Genomic DNA, 13942 nt, shown 5'->3' with positions numbered 1-13942 from the left:
GCCCAATATTTTCTCCAAACGCAGAGATGCGCTGGCCCATGTCTGGCCCAGTCTCCCTCTGTATGCTTTTCCTCCGTTCGCGATGTTGCCATAGGCCATCGAAAAGATCAGGGAAACCAATTCCACAGTGCTCTTAATAGCCCCGTTGTGGAAGAATCAAATATGGGTCTCTGAACTGACTCTCATGTCAGACACAGCCCCATGGCCGATTCCGCTGAGGAAAGACCTCCTTCAGGCGAAGGGGAAAATTTGGCATCCCCACCCCGAACTGTGGGCTCTCCACGTTTGGCCCATCAACCAATACCCACGAACCTTTCTGAAAGAGTTCTAAATGCTATTTCTGAAGCTAGAGCACCCACAACCAGGCGGCTCTATGCACTGAAATGGTCGGTATTCTCTAACTGGTGTACAGCACGAAGGTGGCAGAAGTGCTAGCCTTCCTTCAAGAGCTAATGGACGCGGGTCGTTCCCCCTCCACGCTCAAAGTGTACGTTGCCGCCATAGCAGCTTATCACGCTCAGGTCACGGGACAATCACTGGGGAAAAGCCAACTTATAGTACGCTTTCTTAAAGGGGCCAGAAGGCTGAACCCGCCTCGCCACCCCTCAGTCCCTATATGGGACCTTGCCACAGTGTTGGAAGCTATGAAGGGCTCTACCTTTGAACCGCTTCAGTCTGTGAGCATAAAGCACCTCTCACTGAAAACCGCTTTTCTGCTGGCACTTGCCTCAGTCAAGCGAGTGGGCGATTTACATGCACTCTCCGCGAGTGCTTCCTGTCTCGAGTTTGGGCCTAACAACTCCAGGGTCGTCCTCAAACCTAGACATGGTTATGTTCCTAAAGTGCTTTCTACTCCCTTTAGGGCACAGGTGATTTCTCTTTTGGCCCTGCTCGCGTCACAAGACGAAAAGGACGCGAATTTGCTCTGCCCAGTTAGAGCGCTGAGACTGTATCTAGAGCGTCTCCGCCCCTTTCAGGCAATCGGAACAGCTCTTTGTGTGCTTCGGTGGCCGCACTAAAGGCTTTGCTGTCACGAAGCAGAGACTCTCACACTGGATAGTGGACGCCATCTCTATGGCTTATAAGTCTAAAGATCTAACTTGCCCTATAGGCATTAAAGCCCATTCTACCAGAGGCATGGCCTCGTCATGGGCATGGACACGCTAGAAGATATCTGTGCGGCGGCAGGCTGGGCCTCTCCGTCCACTTTTATCAGATTTTATAATCTGGAAGTCCCCGCTTTACAAGCTGGGATTATCTCCGTTTAATAGGTATTGCCTATCGTTATTAACTAGACCCGATGCGTCTGGTCTCCCTGTTATTCATACATGATAAGTTCTCACAAGCATGTTGGAACTTTCATAGCATGTATTACACTATATATCTATAAGGCCGGCTATATCCGGTCATAATTCTATATCATAGGGCCCGATTCTATCCGGCCTATATACTCTTTATGTCCTCTCAAGAGACCCACTTTGTAGGTCTCCTGTGACTCACTGTTACCCATCTTACGTGCCTCAGGCCATTGGGTCAGTTAGCACGCACAGCGTTTTAAATTGGGTTCCCATACGCAATACGAGAGACCTCTCGAAAGGGAACGTACTCGGTTACTCACGTAACCTCGGTTCCCTGAGAGAGGGAACGAGTATTGCGTAAAATACTCGTTCCCTCTCTCAGGGAACCGAGGTTACTTGAGTAACCGAGTACGTTTTCTTTAATAAGAGTTTATCGCCGGCCCAAAACATTTAACCGCAGAAAGTGTGTCGCTCGGGAACGCTGGGTTTGGCTAATGATGTTTATTCTTGTGTTGCCACTTGCAGCAGTTTGATAATGTACTGTTATTAGTTATTAACTAACACCCTAGCAACCGCCTAGCAACACCCTAGCAACCACCCAGAACTCCCTAGCAACCAACTAAACCATTTAGTGACACCCTAGCAAGCACCCTAACAACACCATAGCAAACACAGAATACCTTAGCAACCGCCTAGATATTCCCTAGCCAACACCCTAGCAACCGCTTAGCAAACATTAATAAGGTTAACATAGCAACACCCTAGCAACCACCCAGAACTCCCTAGCAAACAACTAAACCATTTAGGAACACCCTAGCAAACACCCTAACAACACCATAGCAAACACAGAAAACCTTAGCAACCCCCTAGATATTCCCTAGCCAACACCCTAGCAACTGCTCAGCAAACATTAATAAGGTTAACATAGCAACACCCTAGCAACCACCCAGAACTCCCTAGCAAACAACTAAACCATTTAGTAACACCCTAACAACACCATAGAAAACACAGAATACCTTAGCAACCGCCTAGATTTTCCCTAGCCAACACCCTAGCAACCGCTTAGCAAACATTAATAAGGTTAACATAGCAACACCCTAGCAACCACCCAGAACTCTCTAGCCAACAACTAAACCATTTAGTAACACCCTAACAACACCATAGCAAACACAGAATACCTTAGCAACCACATAGATATTCCCTAGCAAACACCCTAGCAACCGTTCAGCAAACATTAATAAGGTTAACGTAGCAACACCCTAGCAACCACCGAGAAACTACTTAGCAAACAACTAAACCATTTAGTAACACCCTAGCAAACAACCTAACAACACCATAGCAAACACAGAATACCTTAGCAACCGCCTAGATATTCCCTTGCCAACACCCTAGCAAACGCTTAGCAAACATTAATAAGGTTAACATGGCAACACCCTAGCAACCACACAAAACTCCCTAGCAAACAACTAAACCATTTAGTAACACCCTAACAACACCATAGCAAACACAGAATACCTTAGCAACCGCCTAGATATTCCCTAGCCAACACCCTAGCAACCGCTTAGCAAACATTAATAAGGTTAACATGCAACACCCTAGCAACCACCCAGAACTTCTTAGCAACCAACTAAACCATTTAGTAACACCCTAGCAAACACCCTAACAACACCATAGCAAACACAGAATACCTTAGCAACCGCCTTGATATTCCCTAGCCAACATCCTAGCAACCGCTCAGAAAACATTAATAAGGTTAACATAGCAACACCCTTGCAACCACCCAGGATACCATAGCAACTGAATAGCAACACCCTAGCAACCACCCAGAACTCCCTAGCAAACAACTAAACCATTTAGTAGCACCCTAGCAAACACCCTAACAACACCATAGCAAACACAGAATACCTTAGCAACCGCCTAGATATTCCCTAGTCAACACCCTAGCAACCGCTCAGCAAACATTAATAAGGTTAACATAGCAACACCCTAGCAACCACCCAGAACTCCCTAGCAAACAACTAAACCATTTAGTAACACCCTAGCAAACACCCTAACAACACCATAGCAAACACAGAGTACCTTAGCAACCGCCTAGATATTCCCTAGCCAACACCCTAGCAACCGCTAAGCAAACATTAATAAGGTTAACATAGCAACACCCTAGCAACCACCCAAAATGCGGAGCAACACCCTAGCAACCACCAGAACATCTTAGCAAACATCCTAGCACATAATTTTGATTATAAACTTGCAGTTGGGAGTTATAAAGTCAGAATTGCGTGATATAAACTCGCAAATCTGCCTTTATCACACATTTGAAAGTTCATACCTTGCAATTCTGACTATATATCACAATTGTGAGTTTATATCACGCAATCACTTTTTTTCCGCAATTGCGAGTTCACATAATTGTGATATAAACTCACAATTTGCCAGTTATAAAGTCCAATTCTGAGGGGAAAAGAAGACTTTTTTTTTTTTTTCAGAATTGCGAGTTTATATCTTACAATTCTGACTTTATAACTCGCAATTGTGAGAAAGTCAAAATAGCGAGATAAAAAGTCGCAATTACCTTTTTCATATTTTATCTTGTGGCGTAAACAAGCGTCCATAATGTCTGATTAAGAGCTCATTAAAAACTGTTTTATAGTTCAGTCATGGCAATAAACTGGAGGCAATATTTGGCGTGATCCTTGTCTTTTATTCCCGCTGTAGTGAAATTGAAAACTATCTCAGGAATAGAGTGGGAACCCTGTTTACACATTGCTCATGGAGTGGTGTGTTTCTGACATGTTTCAGTCAGACATTTCTCTTGTTTTAGACTGTTCCCACATTCAAATGTAATGTTTGTTCCAATAAGTACACGTTTAATAAACTGGAGGCTTTGAACGTTCAGAGAACATTCCGAAATAGCGCTTTCATCTTGACCTTTGCCCTTTGCCCTGCAGGCCTTCGCACCATCGGCGTGATGACCAAACTGGACCTGATGGATGAAGGAACGGACGCCAAAGACATCCTGGAGAACAAGCTGCTGCCGCTGCGCAGAGGTGAGGACAACACTAATCTCACACACACACACTTAAAGCTGCACTGTGTACGTTTTCCGTCCGCTATTCAAAACAAAGGCGTAGTTTGATGAGGTCACATTTGAGCGCAGAATCTCGGGACATGTGGTCTTCACCTCAGAATGGGGATAGGATGGATGTGATTATTAACGTTACTGTAGTGAAGCAGAGCAGGAGCGAGTGTTGTGGAGCTGAGGAACCGCTGGAGCCATTGTTAACTCTAGAACCACCAGGGGGCGCTGTATACCTAAAACCGCCAGCGGGTAAAAATTACCCATGCAGATTATTACTGTATTGATACGGCTAATAAACGTATCGTATTATGCCACTGTCTTCACAAAGTAATGTATAGAGTCATGAAATTAATATTTTTAGTCATTAACTATGTTTTTGTCCTGTTGTTTTATGCTATTTTAAGCAGCTACACTAATCACTTTTTGGTGACTGTAGGCTAAACCAGCCTGCAATGACGACGGGAATTAGATATACATATTTGGGTGGTGTAATATTATAATAAAACGTCATTAATCTCATATTAAGATAACCCATATTATTTAAATTACTAAAATACCTGAAATAGACAATGAAGAGCAGTAATAATACACAGCACTGCATAAGATGAATGACAACTTACGATAAGGATAACATACGCACAGTTTGACCTAATTAATTATTCAATTGTATAGTTATATCATTTATAATTTGAATAAGAGAACAACACCAATAAACTTGGGATTATCATGAAAATTTTTTATTATTTCCATCATATTGGATTTTTTTTTTTTTTTTTTAGGGAAACGGGCAGACTTGAATAAATAGCAACACCGTAGCAAACTCAATACACAATTGCAAAACAAAAATGTATAATTAATCCAAAGTTTGAACATTTATAAACAGGCTAAAGCATCTTTATTTGACCGTGCGTTGTGTGAATGTTTACAGTAAGCCGACGCGTTGCTCAAACACAGCGCGAAAATAGAGGAATTATATCGGGGTAAATTTGACCAGCTGGCGCTTATAGGTATAAATGCCCCGTTTTTAAATCTGGTTTTATCTAAACAATTTTTACCAACAGGGGATTGTAAAGAACACAGTTTTAGTAAAAGTCAGTGTCTGGGAGACTTGGATATTTTATTGGAAACCTGTACATTTGAAAAACAGCCATGGGTAAATTTTACCCCGTGGCAGTTCTAGTGTTAATAAGATGACGCAACACATGCCTCGCGAGCAGCGGGACTTTTATTATGAAGCCACAGTGGCCACTTCCTCTCCTCCGCTCATGAGTGTGAGGAAACGCAGCTCTGAAGATCATATTACACACATCTGAGTGTGTTGATGATGGGATGGCGTTACTCTGTGCGTTCTCTCGCCGCTGCTGTGACACTTGTTCACACTGCAGTGAGAGGAAAGCGTTTCTGCAGAATAAAACCGCAAACTAACGCGGATATGATGTCATCGACAGGCCACGCCCCCACACGTCCCGGTTCCTCGGGTAAAATAGCATCTCACCATTTACAAATAGTTGGAAACATTTGGGATATTGTAAGTACTCAACAAAATATATAACACTGGCCTAGTGGTGTTTGGATATTTTAGTGCAAAAAATGTTACATAGTGCAGCTTTAACTTAAATAAAATGTAATGTGAAGTTTATTTCACTTCAGCTAGTTGCCAAGGTTTTTATTGAGTGTAACTTGATGTACTAAAATAACTTTAACTGAAATAAAAACTATAAAAATGACTCAAATGTTCAGAAGTGCAACAGTCGGCTCTGGAAGTAAGAACTCACAACTGATTTTTAGCAATAAGCAAAGCAACTTATTCATAAAGCACAACATGCTCTTCTTTCTACAGTGTTTGTGTCTTGTTTCTACTGTAAATATATAACAATACTTACATCAAGAGGCTTTTACTAGAAGAGCAAAATTACATATTTTTTCTTGTTTTCTGGAAATCAAATCAAAATGAGGTTTTTGCTTAAAACAAGCAGAATTATCTGCCAATGGGGTCAGAAAAATAATCTTGATTTGGATAGAAACAAGATTTCAGACCAGAAACAAGATTATTCTTCTGACCCCATTGACAGATCATTCTGCTTGTTTTAAGCAAAAACTTCATTTGATTTGATTTCCAGAAAACAAGAAAAAAATTATCATGATTTAAGTATTTTTAGATATTTGGACTGGAAACGAGACAAAAATACAAAAAAATGCAGTGTAAAAACAACTGTTAGTTGACCAGTGTGCTGTACACATTTTAAACATATGCACAAACATACATTACACACCAGTATTATACAACACACACATCTGCACAACATTAATGACAAATTATCAGTAAATAAGGACCTACAAAGAAAGATGAGTTTTCAACAATAAGTCCTAAACCGTTCAAACTCAGCCCTACCGTGAGCTGTGAGTTGTTAATCGATGGTGTTGAAGCTCAGTTTTCTTTTAAAATCACAGTGTTTAACTGCGGAACTCCTGGTGGAAAAACTACATTACCCATGATGCTCTATGGAAAAGCCCACCAATCGAAACCCCACCGACTCCTATGAAGCACTGCAAATGATGTCTCTACGCTCTGAAAATACTTGAATATGTATGCATATGTTGCGATATACTTAATATAAATTGTTATGGGAAAACAAGATCCAGCTTCCAGAACCAGCACTGCTGAAAAATAAAATAATCAAATGCAAAATAATCACATTAAAAAAAAAACCTGAATGGAAACACATTTACTGAATTAATACCTAACGTGACTGTGCCTCAGCAGAGGCTGTGATTGGATAACTGGACCAGCGGACCAATGGCGTCGCAGCATCTCAAATGTTGGTTTGGTGGCTCTGAAACGCCGGAGTCAAAGTATGAGATCAGAATGATTTGGTTTAATTCCCTCTAGAAGCGTCTCATGTGATTGATGGAGTGTGTGTGTGTGCGTTTCGCCTGACACTGTGATGTGGCGTTTACTCGCTTCAATCGTGCATGAAATTCGCGCGAATCGGGCGTGACATTCACTGCACAACAGCCGCGAATTCTCCTCATGGGCGGGGCTTCTGCCAGCGGCTCGTCTCGTTGAGAAATGGCTGACATGGGCTGTGTTTATGTCACAGGTTGACTTGGCACTATCTTTTCTTTTTTTTTTCTTTTTAATTGCAGAGACATTAGGGCCTTATTGTGTGTGTGGTGTATCGTGTGATGGTGTTACTGTGTGCATGAACATAATTTGCACTGAATTGTAGTGGTTATTCATGGTGCATGTGCATCAAATCTGTAGTGGGTTTTGTATTGCAATTACTTAAATCTGCCCTATTGGACTCTTTTTAGACACCCGCCCATGGACAAATCTGCAAACCCGCTTCCTGTTTTATTACTATGCCCATATGTGGATGGTGCTTCCTCCCCTACTAATGTGATGAAATTAGTCTATTAGAACTTGTTATAATGCTCCACCTTTTTATCCATATTTGGGTGATACTTCCTGCTATTGAGTAATATTATTATTGCCTCTGCCTTGCTGCTGATTCCAATTAGTGACTAATTGTTTACCACCTGGCCATGCTTGGCTTGAAGGAAGATAAAAACTGGTCCTTTGGAAGAGAGGAGGTTGTTGCTGGTGGCAGTCGATCGGCCTTTGTGTTCATTTCACACTCCTGCTCTGTAAAGGAAGCCCAGGTTCCCAAGCCCTTCCATTTGAACACCGGTGTATTGCAGTGAAATCTCTTTCAACGCTCGCTATCGTTGCCTGAAGGGCCGTAACTATATTTTATTCCCACAGTGTGAATGTGTGTTTTCCTGCTATCTGTGGTGTAGTGTTTATTGTGGTTACTTGCTTCTAGCCTCTGCCATATCCATGCTGCGGTCCCGACATTTGGCGTTGTCCTGAAGATTGTGTGGCTATCCTCGAACCTCACTCAACGCTCGCTATCGTTGCCTGAAGGGCCGTAACTATATTTTACTTCCACAGTGTGAATGTGCGTTCTCTTGCTATCTGTGGTGTAGTGTTTATTGTGGTTACTTGCTTCTAGCCTCTGCCATATCCATTCTGTGGTTCTGACGTCTGTCGTTGTCCTGAAGACGGTGTGGCTATCTTCGAACCTCTTTCAACGTTTGCTGCCTGGAGTACTGTACTTTGTGGCTATCTTCAAACCTCTCTCAACGTTTGCTGCTTGGAGTACTGTGCTTTTCTTCCTGTGGGTCTGACGACTATCGCAATCCTCTGGACGTGTCCGTTCGACGGTTTTGAGGGAGGACAGCTGTGAGAAGCTGAGAAGCTACCCAGTCACTAAAGCTTACCTCTTTCCAAGGGGTTTCAGAGACTTGATTTCAGTGAACTCTTTTCTCTTACGTATCAGTGTTTCCTATTTGGTGCTTGTTTGTCCATTTAATAAAGTGTATTTCTTTGTATGCAACCGTGACTGACTGTTGTGTTTCTGTGGCTGGGACCTGATTCTATTATTAAAACGTTGGTCACTAGGTGACATTTACACGTCTTTTTTTGTTAATATCTACTGTTAATGTGTGACAAAACGTAGTTTTAAGACTTTTTCAGTCGATAATGTAGTTGTTTAAAGCTCAAATCTGTGGTTTATTTATATGAAGAGTGCCTATTTGAACATGTGATCTGGTGTTGTGGGAGTTGTGAGCTCCAGCAGATCAGCGGCGCTCATTAACCCGGTGAGATCAGCCTTTCCTCGGCCAGTCCTTCTGCCGCTGGCTCTGATGTCTGTGTGTGTGTGTGTGTGTGTGTGTGTGAGCTCCAGTGGATCAGCGGCGCTCATTAACCCGGCAAGAGCAGCCTTTCCTCAGCCAGTCCTTCTGCCGCTGGCTCTGATGTCTCTGTGGTGTCTCCAGATATAATTCGTCTTGTAACGGCCGATCTTTGCTCTCATGGATCTATAATTTGTTCCCTGGCAAATCGTTTAGGCTGAGGGCAAAGAGAAGTTTCATTACTTTATATTTTTAGGCTATAACTGTACATTGCAGTTGTAACGTTAGCCTCCTAGCACTGCCTTTGAATGTTTGACTGAATTGTTTGCTTTATTTAATGTGTAGCTTCTTATACCTTTTACTTATACTTTTGTATTATTGATCAAACATAAACTTGCATTTAACAAAAAGAGACTGTGTTGTGTTTCATGTCATTTAATGTTATCACCGTGATAATCATATTGTCTGAACCAGATATTAATATACAGATTTTCTCCTCATTGTTGTCACTACTAGAGCAAGCGCCTGATTGATTAACGCGGCGCGAAATATCCGCCAAAGTTCAGATTTTTCAACTTGAGCGATTTGCGCGGTCAAAATGCTCAATTTGCGTCCTTCGCGCTGCCTCACTCGCGCGAATCGCGTCCGGTGTGAACGCAGCATGAGACGACACTCATTTATGATGGCGGGAAAAGAGTCCCATTGCAGAAACGTATACAGTTTATTCCTAATATTCTGCACCAGTTTCCCAGGAAGTGATGATTTTGTTCTCTTATCAGTGATCAGGGTCTGAATGCCATCTGTGTGTGTGTGTGTGTGTGTGTGTGTGTGTGTGTGTTTCCAGGTTATATTGGTGTGGTGAACCGCAGTCAGAAGGACATTGACGGCAGGAAGGACATCCGAGCCGCTCTGGCTGCCGAGAGGAAGTTCTTCCTGTCTCATCCGTCGTACAGACACATAGCGGAGCGGATGGGCACACCTTACCTGCAGAAAACACTCAACCAGGTACAAACACACATCATTCTGACCGGAGACGCTTCAGCCGCTCCATTAAAACACACCGCTTGGATGTGACACGTTTACATCGCCTCTTTCCAGCAACTGACGAATCACATCCGCGACACTCTGCCGGCGCTGCGCAGTAAACTACAGTCTCAGATGCTGTCTCTGGAGAAAGAGGTGGAGGAGTACAAGAACTTCAAACCAGATGATCCAGCACGCAAGACCAAAGCTCTGCTGCAGTGAGACCCGGCGGACACACAGCTCCATTAACATATCACACATCGAGATCTACATCACACACATGTTCTGCCATTGACAATTAAAGACACAAATGAGTGTGAAGAGAACACATGCACATTAAACTACTGTGTGTGTGTGTGTAGGATGGTGCAGCAGTTCGGCGTGGACTTCGAGAAGCGGATCGAGGGCTCTGGCAATCAGGTGGACACGCTGGAACTCTCCGGCGGAGCGAGAATCAACCGCATCTTCCACGAGCGCTTCCCTTTTGAGCTGGTTAAGGTACGGTTAGCCCCGTTTATTCGCCTTTATGAGTGAGTCATTAAATCATTAATTCAAGAGATTCGTTCAAAAACCAGGGTGGCATAAACGGGGTCCTTTAAATAAGGTTTTCCTTTAAATAAGGCCTTAAATAGTCTTAAAATGTCTTAAATAAGGTTTACCTTAAATAAGGCCTTAAAATGTCTTAAATAAGGTTTTCCTTAAACAAGGCCTAAAATGTCTTAAATAAGGTTTTCCTTAAACAAGGCCTAAAATGTCTTAAACAAGGTTTTCCTTAAATAAGGCCTTAAAAAGTCTTAAAATGTCTTAAACAAGGTTTTCCTTAAATAAGGCCTTAAAAAGTCTTAAAATGTCTTAAATAAGGTTTACCTTAAATAAGGCCTTAAAATGTCTTAAATAAGGTTTTCCTTAAACAAGGCCTAAAATGTCTTAAATAAGGTTTTCCTTAAATAAGGCCTTAAAATGTCTTAAAGGTCCCATGGCATGGCATTTTTCTATTATTTTATAGTGTTTCCTGAGGTGTACTTATATTGTTAGTAGGATTTTTACATCATAAAATGTCATAATTTAGAAATAAAAGGCATTTTTTCTATACTGCTGTTTGCCCTGTGGCTGAATGCCCTGCTTCAAGAGGCGTGTCTGCTGTGAGACTTCAGTAAAAACGCCCACTGTTGTGATTGGCTGACATCTTTGCATTTTAAATGAGCGCAGGGGGCGTGGTTTAACGAGGTCTACGACGCACGAGCTGCTGCCAGAGAGACGGATGGACCTGAGTTCACTTCACATCAGTTCTGTCAGTCTCAGTTCAGTGAACTGTTATAGTTACTAGAATATACTTCAGGTTAATAGTTTATTTCTAGTCGGAGGGGCTGTCACTCATGTCAGAAAGTTAGTAACTTTAGTAAATAATGGATCAGCGCTGACTCGAGACGCGAACCGTTTAGAACGATTCAGTCCGATTTGGTGAACTGGTTCGGTTCACTAAAAAGAACCGATTCAAAAGAATGATTCGTTCGCGAACCGGACATCACGGAGACGGAGCGATTGCTAACAAAGTTATTTATAGTAACTACTGAGTTAAGAGAGCTGTCAGTCAGTGCGAGTTTATTGTGTTTGTATCTGAGAGTTCTGAATAAACACGAGTCCCAGTCACGCCGAGTCCGTCTTCATCATTATTACCAACTTTGTAACATGCAATGTACCATTACAGCGAGATGAACGAGTTAGTAAGTGTTGATTAAAGCAGTATTTCTAGATATGTTCCAATCATATGAAAAGCGTCAGTGACGCGCATTGAGTACACAGCGCAAACAAAGACACAACAGCAGTAATCGAATGTAATCCAGTTTATTGTGGGGAAAGCTGGCTAGCCTAGCCTGATACCATCACGCTTACCCCCCTTCTGCTTAATCTCACGCCACGTTTGGTGCCTCCGCTGTGGGCCAGATGCAGTACTGGGGGTCGGGGATGTTGAAGGCCGAGCTTCGGCGTGTGTGAGGTTTATCTCTAAAGATGTTACTCATGTTGAGCAGAAACGACTGTATGCACATTTAAGAACAGATAGACGCGACGAGGACGTACAAAAACACTGACTCACAAGATAGAAAACACGAAAACACCGCTCTGTCTGTCTGTCGGGAGAGAGAGAAGCCGCAGCGTGTGCATGAATAATAAATAATTAGCTACACATAAGAAATTACTGATCACAGATCAGAAGGAACTGAAAAAAAGACTTCTGTTTTCATTTGTACATTCAAACACTGAGAAACTGCCAGCGTTCACTCGTTCACAAGTAACGTTAATGATCTCTCGAGCGTTTGCATGGGCGTGGCAGATTCTCTGGGCGGAGGAAAGGGAGGAAACCGTTCCTGCTTGGACGTCAAACCAGGAGACGTCAGGATTGGCTCGTCTGGCCTGTCATTTTCTCAAAGGCAGAGAAAGACAGCCAGAACTCGGTTTTACACCGATCAACATTTCTATCCACTTGGGGACAATATTCAGGCTAGGGAAACTCATATTAATGTTGAAATACCTCATAAAATGAAAATTTCATGCCATGGGACCTTTAAATAAGGTTTTCCTTAAATAAGGCCTTAAAATGTCTTAAATAAGGTTTTCCTTAAATAAGGTCTTAAAATGTCTTAAATAAGGTTTTCCTTAAATAAGGCCTTAAAGTCTTAAAATGTCTTAACCCTCTGGAGTCTGAGCTGTTCTGGGGCCCCACCGTGTAACGAACGAAACTGTGTATTTACATGCATCACATTATTGTGTGGTGTGCCCCTTTAAGAGACTGAACACGTCATTCATGACGTGCGCTATGCATGATGACGCTAGTGAGTTGAGTGAGAGTGGGATCCCCTGTAGATGCTAAGCGTGCTCTACCCTCTTGATATACTTTTGTTTTGTTAGTTTTATTTTGTGACGCTAAGAAAGAGTAATCTCTCATGTGTGAGAGGATCGCGAGGCCTGTGTACCTGCCATTAAATGTGTGCGATACAGCCTTTCCGCCTCTAAACTCTTTCTTCAATTGACTTCACGAGAGCTATCCTGGTCAAAGCGTTACAATTGGCGCCCGAACAACTTGAATCTGGATCCGTCATCTACTTGGAACCTGATACACTCCGATCGTGGGTGGAGATCTTTGGAAGTGTTCAACTGGCATGGCAGAGACTGGTGAGATTAGCTTGCAAACGCTGGGTGACACGTGTGCGTGGACCGCGTGCAATGACAGCTGAGGGAATTTTTTTTTTTTTTTCTCTCCTTTTCTCCACTTCAGCCTGATATTTTTCTTGGAAGTGACAGCTGATTAATTTGATAAATTTAGACTGTGCTTCGTCAGAATTTTTTTTGCCCAGGGTAAAAGACTGAGTGAAATAGATTGATTGTGAACAGAGGATTATAATTTTTTCTCCCCTCATTTTTGGAAGTGATCCAACTTTCCTTTTTCCTCACTGTTTTCAAACGCAGACTGACTTTTGGACCATTACCTTTCAGTGATATTGTAGCACGGATATAATTTTTTTTTGCTTTGCGTGCTTGAATGTACTTTGTGCACAAACGGACAGCACAACCACCTTTTTTGTTTGTCTGATCTGAATTTGGGAGCACGGGAGAAACAAAAATTTTTGGGAACAGTTTTCTTGGAAGTTTTTCTTTCCTAATCCATTGTGAACTGAACTGCTTGTGCGAACTGGGCAATTTCTAACTTTTTGCACTCATTTACATGGTCAAGTGACTTTGAGAACATTATATTCACTTCGAAACAGCGTGTTCCTTTGCTCTGGGTATACTGATGGACAATATAAAAACTGAACTACCATAAAAGAGTAAATCTGTATGTTTTTGG

At 42.3% G+C, this 13942-nt stretch overlaps 1 protein-coding gene across 4 annotated transcripts in view; it reads left to right on the top strand.

Moving 5' to 3' along the window:
* Positions 1-13942, top strand: part of LOC307123824 (dynamin-2-like) — a 130445-nt gene that overhangs the window by 92767 nt on the left and 23736 nt on the right. For all 4 annotated transcript variants that reach the window (XR_013816214.1, XM_079812547.1, XM_079812549.1 and 1 more), the window contains 4 exons: positions 4247-4345; positions 9920-10080; positions 10174-10316; positions 10461-10596. Coding sequence is in view for 3 of the 4 variants with exons in the window: in XM_079812547.1 (XP_079668673.1) it covers positions 4247-4345; positions 9920-10080; positions 10174-10316; positions 10461-10596 (539 nt within the window). In the remaining variant the exon portion in view is untranslated. The remainder of the gene's footprint in view (positions 1-4246; positions 4346-9919; positions 10081-10173; positions 10317-10460; positions 10597-13942) is intronic.

The sequence above is a fragment of the Gobio gobio genome, assembly GCF_949357685.1.
Source record: "Gobio gobio genome assembly, chromosome: 3".
NCBI classification, from domain to species: Eukaryota; Metazoa; Chordata; class Actinopteri; order Cypriniformes; family Gobionidae; genus Gobio; species Gobio gobio.
Note: the sequence above shows the minus strand (reverse complement) of the source record. Positions and strands in the feature narration are given on the sequence as shown.